The sequence below is a fragment of the Eleutherodactylus coqui genome, chromosome 10 (genome assembly GCF_035609145.1).
Source record: "Eleutherodactylus coqui strain aEleCoq1 chromosome 10, aEleCoq1.hap1, whole genome shotgun sequence".
Classification (NCBI taxonomy): Eukaryota; Metazoa; Chordata; class Amphibia; order Anura; family Eleutherodactylidae; genus Eleutherodactylus; species Eleutherodactylus coqui.
In genome coordinates this window covers 102740737-102758165 of record NC_089846.1, presented here as the reverse complement: position 1 = coordinate 102758165, position 17429 = coordinate 102740737, and the positions used below count along the sequence as shown (strand labels likewise).

At 43.4% G+C, this 17429-nt stretch overlaps 1 protein-coding gene across 1 annotated transcript in view; it reads left to right on the top strand.

Moving 5' to 3' along the window:
* Nucleotides 1-17429, top strand: part of LOC136580797 (uncharacterized) — a 390741-nt gene that overhangs the window by 75619 nt on the left and 297693 nt on the right. Inside the window, exons 2-3 of the mRNA XM_066581655.1 lie at nucleotides 257-1909; nucleotides 16994-17278. Of these exons, the coding sequence (XP_066437752.1) occupies nucleotides 320-1909; nucleotides 16994-17278 (1875 nt within the window). The 5' untranslated portion in view covers nucleotides 257-319. The remainder of the gene's footprint in view (nucleotides 1-256; nucleotides 1910-16993; nucleotides 17279-17429) is intronic.

Here is a 17429-nt window from a genome sequence, read left to right as displayed (position 1 = left end):
TTGTACCGTGATTAGCGCGATATTAAAAGCGCCGCGCTAATCGCGATAAAAAGTGCCTGTGTGAGGTGGGCCTTAAAGAGGTTGTCCATGACCAGAAAAAGTGCCCAAAGTAGTTTCTTTTTTCATGAAACATTGTCACACTTCTGTTTAGTTTTGCAGCTGAGCCTCACTCAATACCAAAGTAGTAACATACGTATTTTAATGTATTCATACTTATTTTAGTATACTTATTAATATTTATATTTTTCTTTCACAGCTTTCTTCTACTGCGTTTGCACTGGGAGGAGAAGGGATGTGGTGAAGGGCAGGAGACCAAGCCATGGAAGTTCTAAATGGCGATTTAAACAACCACTCTGATGTCATCCTCAATGGCTACATGAACAAAAGCTTCCAGGTTCTTCCGAAGGAGAAGAATTCCGACAACATGGCAATTTGTGAACTTGATCCCTGTGAAGTGAGTGGAGTCTCCACACAACTTCAGAAAGAAGATACGCCACACAGATATGAAAAGAAAGCTAAGGGAACTCGTATCTGGAGTTTTGTCAGTAGGCGGAGGGCAAACTCTGGACGCACAAAGAGACCTCAGTCTATGATCCTTACAACTGAAATCACTGAACCTAAGCCTAAGCTATCCTTTATGGACAAAGTCAGATCTTTCAAAAGGCTGAGATCTGCAACATTTTCCAAAAGTTCTGCCCTTCGAAATTCTAAAGCTAAGGTCCAAAGTCAACCGCAAGAAAACATAGAGCTCTCTATTCCAAGTGCTTTATTCAGAACGAGGAAATACGCTGATGGACAACGGCCATATAGGCATTCTTATGCAGGTTACATTGATGACTTAGACACATCTTTCGAAGACATTGAGTTAAATATTAGCATTTCTGAATGTATATCTAGCGAAAGCAAGTGGTTAAGAGACATAGGTGTTGGAATAAACGGGAATTCTGAGCATACGGATAATGAGAGCATAAGTAGCAATCGTAGACGTCCACTGGTCAGCACCAAGAGTTCAACTATCGCTGAAGGAGAAATCCAAAGAAGAGGACTTAAAATCCCACCAGAACATCGTAGAGGTAGAAGCTCATATATGTGGAGTTATTTGAAAGGAATTTCACTAGCCACGAAAGATAATTCAAAAGGGCTTGACAAGATTCAGGGAACCACATTCCAAAATATAGAGAGCCCAACTGATAATATGCCCCCTCTTGAAACAGAACCAAAATTTGAGGACAGTATTGACATGGCTAAAATGTCTGACACGGCCAGTGGTGGCAAATCCAAAAACTTTGGTGGAGTTTTTAAGTTTTTCAGCAATGTAGCAGAAGCAGCAAGAAAATGGAGAGGCTCCTCCAGATCATCTGCATCAGATGACCAAGTTTCTCAGTCAACTCCACGGACTCCAAGGCTACAAAACTCTTCTGTCAAGGAACCTCTTATCATTGAAAATGAAAATGCTTTGAATTTTCCTTCAGAGCTTCCGAAGTCTCCTGATTCAGGTGTGTGGGAGAGTCATGGCCAGGATAACCTATCTGTCCCGGACATATCGCCCAATGCCGCAACAGAAGAAGAGCTTTCTGAGCCAACAAATGGGCTTGCACAAATGGCAGAGAATACTGTGTATTCAGTCAAGTCATGCTACATGGATGATGAGCTGCAACCCTCTGTACAAGCAGGATTTTCAACGTCTCAAGTTGAGGAATATAAGTGTACTGATGGTTCTAATAAGGCTTCCGATACATCCTCTGACCATTCCGAAGAACAACCTCCGAATGAGTCCCAGTTGGATACGGGTTTTGAGAGGAATGCTGAAAATTCATTTGTGACTCAGTCAAGCGTACAAGATGAGGATGTGTTTGAGTGCAGCGAATCTCATTTTAGTTTATCATCAACAGCTTCCTCCTGTGAAGAGGTAGGCATCATGTTCATACCACTATTCATCACTACAGTACCTCCGACTATTGGTGGAAGCCATATATATCCCAAGATAGGTTGCCTCTACAGGTGATGCAACGGCAAGAGTGTATATGTTATAGGAGCGATTATCATTCAGTTGATCTTTCGATTATGCAGAACTGAGCAATAATTGTTCAGTGTGAACACGGCCAATGACTCAACGACGGATGATAATTTACTCGATCATCATTCATTTTGTGCAGGCCTAAAAACCTAACAATAACCGGCCGTGTAAACAGGCAGTCGTTCATCTAGGAACAGCTTCCCCTTTGCTCTGAATGGAGGCGGACTGGCGGGGGGTAGAGATCCCAGCATGCTCCGTCACCATTCAGGGAACAATTATCACTCCTATGTGAACACACAGGGGCAATAATCTTTGGGACAAGTATTGGGCGCTTATGCACTGGACTATAGGGCCCGTGTCAATAAACCCTTAGACCAGTGTTTTTCAACTCCAGCCCCCAAGTACCCCCAACAGATCCAGTTTTCGGAATTTCATTAATATTGCATAGATTGTCAGTGTCTCAGAAATTGTCACAGGCGTTCTTCCTGTAGAATATTCTCAGATCATGACCCATTGGAGGTATTTAAGAACTGGAAGTGAGAGACACTAGCCTAGACCACCAGGGCCATTAGTACTAAAGGCGCTTTTTCAGGGCTCAAAAATGGTCTATCGTTTCTCTGGAAACAGTGCCACATCTATTCATTGGTGGTTTCTAGTATAACCATTTCATCCCAATTCAGGTGAATGGAGCTGAACTGCACTACCAGGCACGGCCAATGTTCCGAGGTGGCGCTGCTTCTGCAAAAAAAGCGGGCCCTTGTTTCCAAACCCCCTTTTAAAGTCCTTCCCTATTTTAGCATTGTATTGTGTGGAATATATATGGGCACTGAATGGAAATATTGTATGGGATTGTATGGCAATGTTCATGTATTAGCATCAGGATATAATGTGCATAGATCTGTGTTTTATAACTATCTCGAAACTACAGAAACTGTGTAGAATGGTATCCAGGGCCCCACTTTCTATAAAACTAGCCTTGACTAGATTGCCATAAATGGCGGTCTGCTAAAAGGCAGTAAGAACAACCGCAAGAAACCTGTAATTCCTGTGAATGTCTTGTCCTATTTCACTATTTCTATTGGTGGCATTTTGTTAAAAAGGTTAACGTTTTTCTCTTTACCAGATATGTCACGGACATAACTCCGACCGGAGGGGGGGGGGGGGGGGGGCTGTACTCTTCGAAACGCAGTCAGGGAAGATTTTCATCTAGTATATTTAAAGGGGTATTCCCATGTCAGCATTTCCTGGCTGAGAATAGAAGCCGGCGGCTGGTTACCCGATCATCTTGGCGGGTGTTACGGAAGCAACCGAGGTGGCAGCCTTTATTTAATAACTGACTACACTGATAGCATACAGACCCAAATTAGTCAATGTGGCAACACACACTAGCGAGTTTCTTCATACAGCCACGGACTGCTTGAAAAAACGTATCGCATGCGCTATTCTGATCTATTTTACGGACAAGACTCACCCATTCAAGTCAATGGGTATAGATAAAAAATGGACAGCACATGGATGCCACCCATGTGCGACCTGTGCGCTGTCCATTTACGTACTTTAGCGTATGTTTACACGAGGCAGGAATGCTGCGGAATATCTGTGGCAAATTCTGCATCCCAAATCTACGCCATAAGTGTGGACTCAAAATTTGCTGCGCATCCACTGCTGATTTCAGGCGATCCCACCATCCCTCTCACCTCCGCAGTCTTTACGCACTTGAGACTTCCTCAATCGGACATCCAGCAGCTTATAAGTAGCGCAGCACCGCTGATCAGTGACCAGCGGCGCTGCGCTCATTAGAGGTCGGCAGGTGCCCAGTGAAGGAAGCGCCAAGAGCACAAAGACTGCAGATGTCAGAGGGAGCGCGGGATCGTGTGAAATCAGCTGTGGATGTGCCACTGATTTCAAGTGAAATCTACACTGATGGTGCATATTTTGACTCTTTTTGGTGCGGAAAGCAGAATTTTACACTGCAGAACACTGTAAACAGTATCATCAAAGATGCAAAAATTAAGAATTTGGCTTTTTTGCGGATGTTAAAAACAGATGGCACACGGAGTAAATACAGTCCGAATATGGAGGCCACATGGATCTGCGTACAGATTTTTAAAAAGTGTGGTTTTTATGGATGTAACAAAAATGTGCAGCTAGTCTTAGGGCTCAGTCACACGGGCACATCCGGGCGCCGATGCGTCTGTCTTCCTGCACGAAAAAGACGGCCGCACTGCAGGTGCGGACGACTCTCAGCAGCGCCGGAAGAAAGAACACATGACCAGCAATGGATCTGGTCATGTGTTCTTTCTCCGCATCTGCAGCGCGGCCATCTTATCGTGCAGGAAGACAGACGCATCAGCGCCCGGATGCGCCTGTGTGACTGAGCCCTTATATTGTTTGCATCTCTCCCAGTGGAGTGAATGGAGTCACGGAAACAGCGTAACTCATCATGCTACACTGTTTCCATTACTCCTGTGTTAAAATGAAAAAAAGGAAGTTTGGTAGGGTGTTAGCCAGTAGAGCGAAGTGTGATTGTTCTCAGTGAGAGAAACCAAGTAATCTTGTAGATATGATACCTTTTAATGGCTAACAAAAATACATGAAGTTACAGCGAGCTTTCGGGTCTTCTATCGACCCTTCATTAGGCTGAAATGAAACTGGTTTGGATGGGACACGTGTATAGTATACAAATGCAGAGAGGACACCCCTCTTGATTGAAATACAAATGTTCACACGCAGAAATTTGAGACTGTTTTGCACTCAAAGCTTAAAACAACAGACAAACAGAGCTGAGAGATAAATACTTAATCAGTCCACTGAGCTTAGGAATGTGATAGTTTTATGATGTTTTATGTCTCCTTAAACCTGCACACGGAAGGAGATGCAGCACCACCTATTGGATGGCAAGATTATTACAAGTCAAGTTCTGAATTTTTATGAAGTTTAAAAAAAAAAAAAAATGATTGAGAAGATCCCTCTTGACTTCCTTCAGACCTTTCATATTCTCCACTTATGCAAGAATCCCGGGCCGAAGTTCATTCCATACTTGAGGGTATTAAAAATGGCCATAAATTTGTACTCCCAAATTTATTTTTGTAAGCCATTAAAAGGTATCATATCAACAAGATTACTTGGTTTCTCTCACTGAGAACAATCACACTTTCCTGTGTTAAGGAAACAGCCCAGTGCACTGAGCTACACCGTTTCCTCAACACCCATTCACTTCAATGGGAGATAGGGAAAGCGCAGAACAATTCCACCTTGACTGTTACCGTAAGACCTGACGAGGTGATCAGGAAACCAACCGCGGGTTTCTCATCTCAGCAAGGGAATGCTCAATGGGGCAACCCCTTTAATGACTGGGGAAATCAGGGTCATAAGAAATGTAGTATTAACTGGCTGTTATTGAGAAGTTGTACGAATCCGACATTTTGGATGGTGTTCTTCTTCATATTTACAGATATTGGTGGTTTTGTCCATTTGAAGTTTCACAACCAAGTCACGGTTTCCAGCTTTGTTATATGATTTTTGTAGTGTAGTCTGACAAGTAACCATAATAGACAAAGTGGAAAATCTAGTGTCACATATGATAAAACTTGGCATATCCTGTGAATATTCAGCCTCCTATCACCTCAAACATGTCCGTCACACTCTAGTAAAATTGAGATTGTAAATTTGTACTCCGCTACTACGCAGGGCGATATCGGAAACTCTCTTCTTGTATCATTCAGTTCCAGTGAAATTATCCTTCATGTCTCACAAACCTGTTCCAGGAACATACACCCCCCCCCCCCCAACCCCCCACCCTTATTTAAAATCTATTTAGCCTAATGAGATCTAGTTGTGTTCTTGGGCTGTTTTTCGCACATTCACTAGTGTATAGCATGCACATTTACGCACTCCCCATAGACTTCTGTGGGGCCCTTTGGTGCTCATGCGCACAAAATAGATCCTGTTCTATTTTTTTACATGCACAAGAAATGCGCTTGCAAAAAAAGGAAATGTGAATGAACCCATTGACATCAATGGGTGTCATTCTCTGCATCTCTTTGATCTCACATGCGCAATTTTTGCACGTGCAAATGTGCATGGGCAAAATTGAACTGCAGATCGTCCGCATGGACGATCCGCAGTTCAAGCTGCCTATAGAGAAGCATGGGGCATCCGCATTTCGTTCAACACCTGCGGATTACATTTTTTCTTTTTATTTGCGGATGCCACGCATGGAAAAGAAATCACAGCATGCTCCATTTCACCACGAATTCCACGCGGATGGGCTTCATAGAAGTCAATGGGTGCGGACAATCTGCACTGCATCCGCAATTGTATTTGCGGATGCACTGCAGATTTGAAGGTTAAAATAAATTAGGGAGACGAGCAAAAGGGGGAGGTGGGGTTGCGGATTTTTTCAGCGCGGATGTTCTGCAATGCATCCACGTGGTAAAAAAAAAAACGCATTGCGATCGCTGGCAAGCATTGGCACGCAGGTCTTCCACTACGGAAATCTGTGTGCAGAATCCGCGCATGCCGTGGACATGAGGCCTTATATTTTGTTATGGTATGCCAAGAGGAATATTAGTAGAAAAAGGATAAACGGCAAAACATAGCTTCAGCCTTCCACAAACAGTGCTGCACCCGTCCACTTCAAAGGAGTCGCACTGTAATATCAGACGCGATCCACGGACAGGTGCTGCTCTGATTCTGGAAGAAAGCAGCCATGTTTTCTAATCCTATGTAACCCCTTTAACCCTTTCCAATCCACCATCTGATGTCTTCCAACATTCTGGTTGAAGACTGTACAGCTCTGATGTCAAAAGACGTCCAGCAGGGTATTCTTACTGTATACTACTGGCCGCTCTGTTGTTGGGGGCCTTTCCGGCATGTCAGATACTGCAGTACTGACTCTAGCCAGCAGATGGCACCATTGTAAAACAGCAGAAAGAGAAAACCGCCTAGGAAACCCTGAATCCAAAATTGGATTGCATAGGGTTAATCTACTAATGCTCTACGGTTTATACAGTTGCAGGTTTGCATTAAGGAATATTCTTACCAGTTAGAAATAATGTAAAAAGTTTTACTTGATACACTCTATAAATATCAGGAATGCCGCTTGGTGAAAATCATGAACTACATGGGGAAATCTTTTCTTTGTGAATATACTTGATTTCTGTTGAATTTTCCTCATCCAGATTAGCAGCGGATGACGGAGTTGTCAGTACAGACCGTTTAAACATTGTGAAATACATTACGCTTCTATCTGAATATTAAAACAGAGCATCAATTAGAAATTAGAACATGACGGTGTTTTCAATAAATGACACAAAATAAGAAATGAAGAACACGACGGCATATTCCGGAGTGCTTCACTACGGTAACATTCATGGTGGAGCTTACAGAATGGAGATAGAGGCATTGGAGCAATGTAGAGGATTGGCCAGTACCCCCAGATAGCCTACACAGCCATACCTACTGTATGTCAACATCTGAATGCTACATCTTGTTGAATGTTCCATTCCAGAACCATGTGCATAAAAGTCTGGGGCTTTTAATATTGATGGCCTAGGTCATCAATAGTTGATCAGCTGGCTTGCGCTGCTTGGGATCCCTGCCAATCAGCTGATCCCCAGGCCTGCTGTCAGTGTGGACAGTGCCGGAATCAGATGGCGCTGCCAGCTTTGCAATGACCCGGTTTGCTACTACAGGCCTAGCTGTCATTGAATTCAATGGGAGATGTGCTTGCATTACCAAACTGGACCACTCTAATACGGACAGCGCTATTTGTGTCCAGCATTGTCAACATTGACAGCAAGCCTGCCAATGAGCTGATCAGCGGGGATCCCAAGTGGCATGTCTCCACCTATCAACTATTGATGAGCTATCTCGTTGATAATAAAAGTCTTGGACAACCCCTTTAATGTAGTGTTGTCCGCCGTTCATTGCTAGTAATGCTTTCGCTCTTCTGGACACACCTTCCCCTACATTTTGCAATCTACTTTTTTGCAAGTTGCCTACATTTTTTATTGATATCAGTGAAGACTGTGAATTTCAGGTTAGACACGTGAATCTCCACCTTTTAATACTTTGTTAGTTTTGGGTCCATCATTTGGTGCTGATTCATTTCCTAATATGCCTTTATTATGGCTGGAGCTCAGTTTCTCCGGTACAGCGCTCAACACTGTCTAGCCATACAGTTAAAGGGGTTATTCAGGCAGAAAATGCTTCCTAAAAACAGCTCAGAGAGATCTTACAGATAAAAGAAGCCATTCTCAACTTGCCCCATTCCCTGTTCTGCCAATGCCTGTTCCCCTGCAGGTCTTCACTTCCTGCTATACCAGGCCAGCAATGACATCACCAATATCCCGGACATGTGACAGCTGCAGTCAAATATCCCACTGTCTGCATGTCATCGCTCCTGCAGCAGGGGGTACAGAGCAGCAGGGGATTGGGTGAGGGGAATATGGATACTGTTATGTTTGTTATCTTTTCAATATTTTCCGCTGGATAACCCCTTGAGATGAAATTCTGACTTCTGTCTGACAGCAGCCACCACTAGAGGGCGCTTAGGAACTCTCTGCAGACTGCTTTATTATTGAGTTAAATGTATAAACAATATAGACTTCTACGTTTCCCCTAAAGGAATCCAAAATGTTATTATGTAACTGTATGGTTTTTCGACTATGTTTAAAAGCAGAGCTCCAGCCACAACAATGACATATTAATTAAACAGCCAACACCAAATTTTGGATTTTCGAACATTTATATAAGGAGAATAGTGTTTAATGGTAGATACTCATAGTAAGAATAGAAGGTGTTTACAAATGTGAAATACTTTCCTCTTCCAGACTGGATAGTTAGAGAGTTATCTCACCGAGGCGATAGAAGAGTACTGTTATGTCTAAGCTTTGACATTTATTCTTATGTCTTCACTGTTCTTTACAGAGTCAAGGGCATCAACTTTTTTTTTGTTGCAATGATTGTACTTTCTGCACAAATGTTGGGTTCACCCCGAGAAAAAAGTAGAGAATCCTACAGTTGTGTAGAGCAGGACCCATAGGTGAAGGATATTCTGTTCATAGATATGTGTCTGTGCTAAATTCTCAGGTACGGTTGTATTTTGGGTGACGTTTCATGTGCCGATAGAGGTGGAGACTGCACTTCATCTAACGTAAAGCCAGGGCTACATAGCGCCTAATACTCCATCTTTTTGCCCGGTTCGATATCTATTGTCCACATGCAAACCTTGAAGTTGTGATGGTCATTAAGGATTGCTGCACCTCCCATACAGAAAAAAACTTCCTGATTTCAAGAGCCAAAACGTACACATCTCTTCTAAGAATAAAGTTCATGCAGTCTCCTTTTCTTGTTTTGGGTTGCTCTACCCCCTCTTCCTGCACTGCCCACAGGGCGACATGGTGACTTTGGACTTTTGTTGTCTGATTCCAAGTCAGAGGAAACAAGAACAGACAGGAGAGGACTATGGAACCATTTTCCCACTAGATCACGGCAATCTAAATGATAATCGTTCAATGTAAGACTGAACGACTAATGACGACTCGTTTGCTTATTGGTCATCGTTCAGTTTCAGGAGGCATAAAAATCAAACAAGCACTTCACGTGTAGATCCTTAAAGGGATTTTCCGGGAAGAATACTACGGATGATCTGTCCTCAGGATGTGTCATCAATAGTTGATTGGCTGGGGTCGTCAATCTGGAGCCCGACTGATCAGCTGATTGTGCGCCCACTGACAGCACCGCAATTACACAGCGGTCGGAGCGGAAGCAGCAGAAGTTTCTGCGCCGACCTTTGTGTAGTGGCCAGTGCTTGTAACTGCAGGCAGGGTTCTCATTGAAATCAACGCGAGCTGTGCCTGCAGATACAAGTGCCGGCCACTACACGGAGGTCGGAGCAGAGACGTCCGCTACGATCCCTGTGTTTTTGCGACACTGTCAGCGAGCGCACAATCAGCTGATCGGTCAGGGACCTGAGCGATGGACTCCAGTCGATCAACTATTGTAGTTGATCAGTAGTAATCTCCCCCAAAAACTCCTTTAAGGATTAAATAAAACCAAAGTTACCGTATGTAGGTATCAGTTAAACTTATTGCACCGAACCAAATCATCCGAGTGCTACGGGGTCTTCAAAAAGTTTTTCGGGTGGATCCTGAGTAGTGACCCCCCCCCTCCCCAATCCTAAGTATAGGACATCAATATTGGCATCCCGGATAAGCCTTAAATAATATACTCTCTCAATTCACTTACAGCCAATGGCCTATGAAAATATGAAAACTGCACTTGGTTGCTTTGAGAACAAATACACTTTTTTCAGAGGCAGTTTTGCTTCCCGAGGCCTAACCTTGGATTTCTTGCACATCGTGGCCTAAAAGCTCATATTTGTACTGTCAGATGTTAGAACATTTAAGGCAGCGCTCTGCTGCGCAGATATGCAGGGTGACTACAAATTACAAGGTGACTTTTCCTTATTTGCAGCCACAATCAGGGGTAATCTCCATTCACTTGATTGCTGTACTGGCAGGGAAAGGAGTAATGTGTTCAAAGCACAAACAGAGGATCTGCTAATAATGGAGAAGTGATGTTCTGCGGACTCGCTGCACGGGAATGTCTTATTTCTTCATGGCTGCACATCAGAGCTTTTCATTTCATTGCAGTAAAATGGCTAGCATTATACTGTTACTTCCAGTAAAGGGATATAGCCTTCAGGTCTAGAACTGGATGAATGACACCGACTATCATTCTAACCAATTTAATGCAATCTTTAGAAGTCGAGTCGAAAACTCTGGGAAGAATCTCAGCACCATCTGCTGGCCGTTCTTAATTACTGTAACTTGGATTTCACATGACGCTATAAAACGTATGCAGATGTTCTACGGAGAGGTAGTCGGTGTGGTTGTATATGAAAGGTCCAACTTCTTTCTAAGGCTGGGGTACCATAGGACGGAAATCCCGCGGATATCTTGCAGTGAAAAGCCGCAAGATTTCTGTGGGAGAGCCACATTTCGCTGCAGGTTTTGGAGCGGTTTGGCCACTAGCATTCCGTTGCGGCTTTCTCTCTCCATAGAAAAGAGTGAGGCTGCAACAGAAAAAAAAAGATGCTGCGGCTGTCAATTCCGCGCCACATTGCAGATTTCACCCAGCTTTGCCGCAATGGATTGGCTGCCCCGTTAGCACGAGATTTTTGCAAAATCTCGTTCACATGGCTGGCTAATCCCGAGATTAGAATTTCCGCAGCAAATCCATTCTGTGTGAACCCAGCCTAAGGGTCTCCAATGGTGCAGAATTTCCGCATTCAAAACAGAGGCAAAATCCGCACCAGATTTGCCAAATTTGACTAGAAATCAGCTATGTTTCCGCAGACGATTTCAGCAGCCGTGGCGCTCCTCTCACTGCCAAATCCCTCCACCCGGCGGCGTCTAGTGAGCGCAGCACCGCTGGTCAAGTGATGCCACTTCCGCAGTGTTCACTAGAGGCCACTATGTATCGGGAAAAGAGTTGTGCTGATAGAGCGAAGAGTTGGGAAGAGAGGGGAGCGCTGTAGCAGCTAAAATCACTTGCAATAACTGATAACTGTTAAATTCAGCATTGATGCGCAAAATGTGACTCTGTTTTGGATGCAGAAATGCTGCGAAATTTGCAGCAGAATTTTCCAAAGTGGAAATTCCGCAGCATTTCTGGCCCATGTGAATATAACCTTAGGCCAGCTTCACACGGGCGTCTTTGTATTCGCACACATGATACGCAGAGGATAGAAGCCATTGATTTCAGCACGTTCGTTCACATGTGTGTATTTTTCCTGTGCCCTATTTTACTGCACATTTACACAGCAAAAAATCCCTATAGAAGTCAACGAGGAGGCGAAAATGCACACAAAATAGGAGATGTGTGAACCACTGCAGGAAAAAGAACACATCTGGAACTCATTGGACTAATTAGCCATTTCAATTGGTGCATATTTTTTGCCGCACTAAAAAGGTCCACTCAAATACAGAAAAAGTATAGTACATTTTACAAATATGTTGCTTTCTAGCACGTGCAAAAGCATATACATTTGTGTGACGCCGGCCTCATTCACACAACCATATGCATTTTTACGTTCACCCGTACGTGACATAAAATCGCATGAATGAAGAATTGCTGCGATCAAGTCCCGATCCTAATTAGTGTATTTCCTGCCATTCACACGAGCGGCTGCAGCACAAGAATCCCTCAATCGGCAGAAATCCTCAGAATGACTACTAATGCTTGAATAGAGCCGGCTGTCTTCTTTTCCCAGTGTTGGACGCAGCTAAACTCCCCCCCCCTCCCTTTTTTTCCGCTTCCATAGGAGTCTATGGGGGCTTCCTGCGTATCTCAGCCAAAAAATAGGGCAAGACCTATCTTTTGACGTGTCGTATAACATCAGCGACCGAAAGCGGTTGCCGATGTGCCATTTTTCCCGATGCAATTTTTTCACACGCCCAAAAATCACTCTTCTGAATGTATACATTAGAACCCAATGCTTCAGATGGTCGCGCTTTTTTGGCGTTTTTTTTTTTGACGTGGCTAAATAGCTATAAGGTCATGTGCATAACGGCTTAGTCTTGGGGTACTAAAAGCCTTAGAAGTAGATGAAAACTGCGCCCCCTACAACTGTTAGTGGCCCAGAACCTGCTTAAGAATATTGCATAGCACCTGTAACCGGCGGGTGGCACATGCCCGTGTTGTTGGTCATGTGATGACAGAAGGAGTTGGAGGGGCAAACTTTTTTTCTAAAAATAACTTTTTTTCCCACAACCTCCAATTAACTTTGTTTCGTTCCCCAAGAGGGCATTCTACATATCTACTGCGACACAAAAAAAAATACTTTTTGGCATCCCTCGCCATCATATACATCACTTTCACTTCTCCTTGGTTAGCAGCAAGGCACATGACTTTTCATGTAACTTTCCTGCGCCTCTTGACCTAACCGTTGCATGCTACTTTTTTAGCCATAGGCCCCGACGTCAACCACGCCGTAGGAGCAGTATGCTTTCACACGGAGCACAAAACACGTCAAAGACATCACTTCCGGTTGTCGTTGCGCAAGTTATCGAACCCGTGTTACTAGTCTTTCTCATGTGCCTTACTGTGCCATTATATCTTTCATCTGGTCAGTTGGCTCCGCGATGCGTCTTCATGACAGCAGATCATAGTCTATCAGGGCTCACATCCCGCGGTCACGTGACCGCTATAGTATTACTAGATATTTAAGGTGGCCTCTCCCAACAGTAACACCAAACAGATGCTGAAACATGGATATCTGTCCACATTCGGGAGTCAAATACATAATTATGCCACAATATCATGACCTGAAATGTAGTTAGATAGCTAAATATTACCAGACCACATGTCACACAGGAAGTGCCGGTTATCATTAGGTTAATCAATGACATGAATGGATATACTCCGATAATGACAAATGTATTCACAGATCAGACATTACACTCAGTAACGCGCTTAATTCCATAAATAGTAGCTAAACTTTAATTGATCAGTAAGCCCATCGGCGTGTACTGTACGTAAGACATAAATCCCGTCTCCCGTTGCAGCCGTCGGTGATCCCAATTACCTCCCCGTACTGGTGGTGTGATTGGTTCAATTCCCTTAAACTTCATGAGTTAGAAATTTCCATTATGTACATCATTTATATGGTCAACCAATGAGATTTCCCGATGATGTTGAATATCATTTGGATGATCTCCAACCTTCCTTCAAAATGTATGACTTGTCTTACTGACGTATTGCATGCCACACTCCAATGTGACCAAGTACACAACTCCCCTCGATTGACAATTAATGAATTGTTTGAACTGATAAGTACTTATCATAGAATGGTAGAGTTGGAAGGGACCCCCAGGGTCATCGGGTCCAACCCCTGCTCAGTGCAGGATCACTAAATCATCCCAGACAGATATTTGTCCAGCCTTTATTTGAACACTTCCATTGAAGGAGAACTCACCACCTCCCGTGGTAACCTGTTCAATGTCAATTTTCACGTATAGTTACTTAAGTAACCATACGTGAAAATTGACGTCCTGTATCTAATTGGGTACCCCCTATCCACTGCATCAAAAACACTTCTTAACATTAGATCCCAGCCAAGTGGCCCTCCCTCGACTAGCTGAAAAATGGCTAAAAATCAATCAGTCCGCTCAGCGGCCTACCTTTCCTAGAAGTGATACTGGGAACTGTTCCTACCGCTCCATATAGCTGGGGATCCAAGGTGAGCATATCCGTATATCTCAGTGATGTTGAATGATTTCCCTAACCTGTTGGGTAGGCACCATTATATGTTGTTACAAACCTAATGGTCTTCTTTCCTTCCTTCATTGGTCTCCAGGGCTGGCGGAGAACCAAACATTCTGTTACCAATGCCTGGGATGAACTGTTGGGACTATAACTGGGTCTTTACAAACAGGGATGTCTCGGCCTCGTTCACATCAGCACTTAGTTGGTTCCATTTCCCTCCTCCATTTTGGGAGCAGGAATCGGCACCCCTTGGCCAAATGGATTCATCTTATGATGGAACCGAATGACAATGAACAGACCCCTTTCACTAAAGTGAGGGCCATTCAGTTTCTGGACGGGCTTCCTGAATTTTATAGGACAAAATAGTACAACATGCTGACTTTTTCGTTCTGCTTTTGAATGGAGTTTGGCAATGGAGGTTCTGAACGGAGCCTCCGCCACTGAGGTGAACTAGTTCTAGCTTAAAGGAGTTTTAACAGAATTTCAAGTCATACCCTATAAACAGTATAGGGGATAACCTGCTAATCGGTGAGGGTCTCTCAAGGACGGGATTCCCATCTCCTACTGTTCTGTCACTGCGTAGGTTGCTTATTCCTCACAGGGACATCACTCTGAATATAACTCTGGATGTCCATGCGTGGTCAGCGCTCCATTTTTTTCAATGGGGCTGATGGAAATACCCCAGCAGCTGCTGCTCTGATACTCAGAAGTCCTATTGAAAGTGAATGGTGCACTTGGACAACCAGTGCTCCATGCAGTCTCCTCCTCACTGTGAGTGGTGTAGTAATCCCACAATAAGGGGCACGGCAGACACTGGACCCCCATTGTTGAGATCGTCCAGGGCTCAGCGATAACTTGAAATTCTGGTACAACCTTTAATCTCAATGCCACTTTCAGAGAAGTACATTCTGCTAAGGGGATTTGAACACTCTAAGAAATGTCATAGTCTACTTTTCCCCATCATTGCAGGAGGTCTATACTTATGGACCCCATAAATGTTCTACTTTGAAATGTCCTGGAAGAAAATGTTCCCATTTCAGTCAGAAGATCTGGTTATTGTAGCGGCTGTAATGGGATATATGAAAGCATGCTACACATGAGCTGAAAGTGTTGGTTTGCAGATGGCTTTTTGCAAATTTTCTCTATATGTGAAGTAAATGGGTAAAATTCCCATAGAAGTAGTTCTAGAAGCATTTTTGAAAACTTTCACCCTGTGACCATGTGAAAACGTCAGCACAAGGCGTGAATATTTATATGTAGTTTTGTCATGTCTGTCACATATGGCATTGGCGCAGTCTCCTGTTGTAGCACAGCCTTCTACACGCTTGGTCTACTCTTAAAGAAAGAACTTCCGAGGCCTCCTAACGTGTTCATGAAAATACTCTTTGCCTGAATAAGAAGCTTGCATTGGTCTGTAAACTGGAATGAATGCTTGGATAAACCAACAGTGTCTTTTTAACCCGAGGGCAGGATTGAACTACAGTTATATATGGTGTATACCAAGAGAAGGTCCCACAGCCCCTGAGCACTTACTTGCATTGTACGATGGTCCTGTTAGGATGGGTAGATGGACATGCTGACCTGGAGATGGATGTACTTGCCGGACTATTTATAGGACTACGGAACACAATACGCCAAGTATAGAAGGTGTTTCTTACATAAGAACACATGCAGAACAGGATGCTGTTGTTTGATGTTGCCTATTACAGAACCCCGAGCAGGAAATATATATATATATGCACAACCTGCCAAATGGCTTTCTTGTTTACTTTGGATAAAAGACAGTTTGGGGTTAAAGGGTTTTCTAATATTAGATATTGCCAGCACTTTTGGATCTGCGGAGGTCCAACTACCCCTCCTCCCCCAGTCCTCAGTATAAATGACCTACCCTACTAGTCAAAGAGGTTGTCTAGTTTTGAAAACCTATTTAAATGGGCTTTGCTAGGGTTAATAAAGGAGGGGTCCTGTGTTTAGGATCCTAATGCCTTGACCACAGTGGAGAACGGTTGCAAAGAGCACTTCACCATCTGGAAGCAACTAGACAGCTCAACATAGACAACCCATTCATTTGAACTTATTGATAATGCATTGATTTGAATGAACATTGTGCAATGCTTAAATTCTCCTGTGGTGGCGCTGCAGGGAAATGTAGCAGGCTTCCACGGAGATCTGATCACTGGGGATTCCAGCAGGTGGACATTTTGTGTCTAGGGATCCTTCTAATAGGTAGGTATTATTCAAAGCAGAGAACTCCCTTAGGCATCGTGACTCTGTATCAACTCTTCATAGATGGGTAATTGATCTATATATTTATACTTGGAGTAATTTTAAAAAAAAAATGACTTCTGAATTTTTTTTTAGTGCGTTCCTCAACACAATGGAATAATGGTTTGAACTAGATGAATGCGCACTTTGAGTCTAGATATCGGGTGTAGCCTGCTGATCATAAGCTTAATGTAAAATGTAGAGTTGATAGTTGTTCCTACGGTAGTAATTACCGGACATCAATATAGGGGTCTCCATAATGCATCCCAAGGGGACCTCTCTATAACCAGCTGTTGCCATTTGGTAATTCCCATTGGATGCCTTTGACCTTTAGTTATTTCAGCCATGTTCAACTGAACCTTGACGTTACTTTTTGAAAACGGTGACAATATTTTTGACTATTTTTTCAACGATTTATGAATTTCTCTTATCTAGGAACGGTGGCACAATGGAATTCTTGATATCTCCAGAGAAGAGGAATTGACTATAAATGAATTTGAAGCTTCATTGCTGACTGATCAGGTGCAGATCAATAATAACTTGCAAACGGCATATGAAGAGGAGGAGGAATCGGCAGCAACTAAAGATGACATTGATGTCAATGATGTGCTAGATAACGACACCAGCCTCGCCAGTGATTCAGATACTGACCAGAAGAGTGATAGGTCCAGCAAAGTCATGACCTCTGGTCTTTTAGCAAAGGATGAAAGTATTCTCCCGGTGAGAGCTCCACATTTCTACTGTTCTGCAGTATCTCATGTTTTTTATTACAGTTATTATTTAGTCATGTCACTGTGTAACCTAAAACAATATTATCTTCTTGTAGTTGGGATAATGAGAAATTACTTAAAAAAGGAGTCTCACCTTTAAA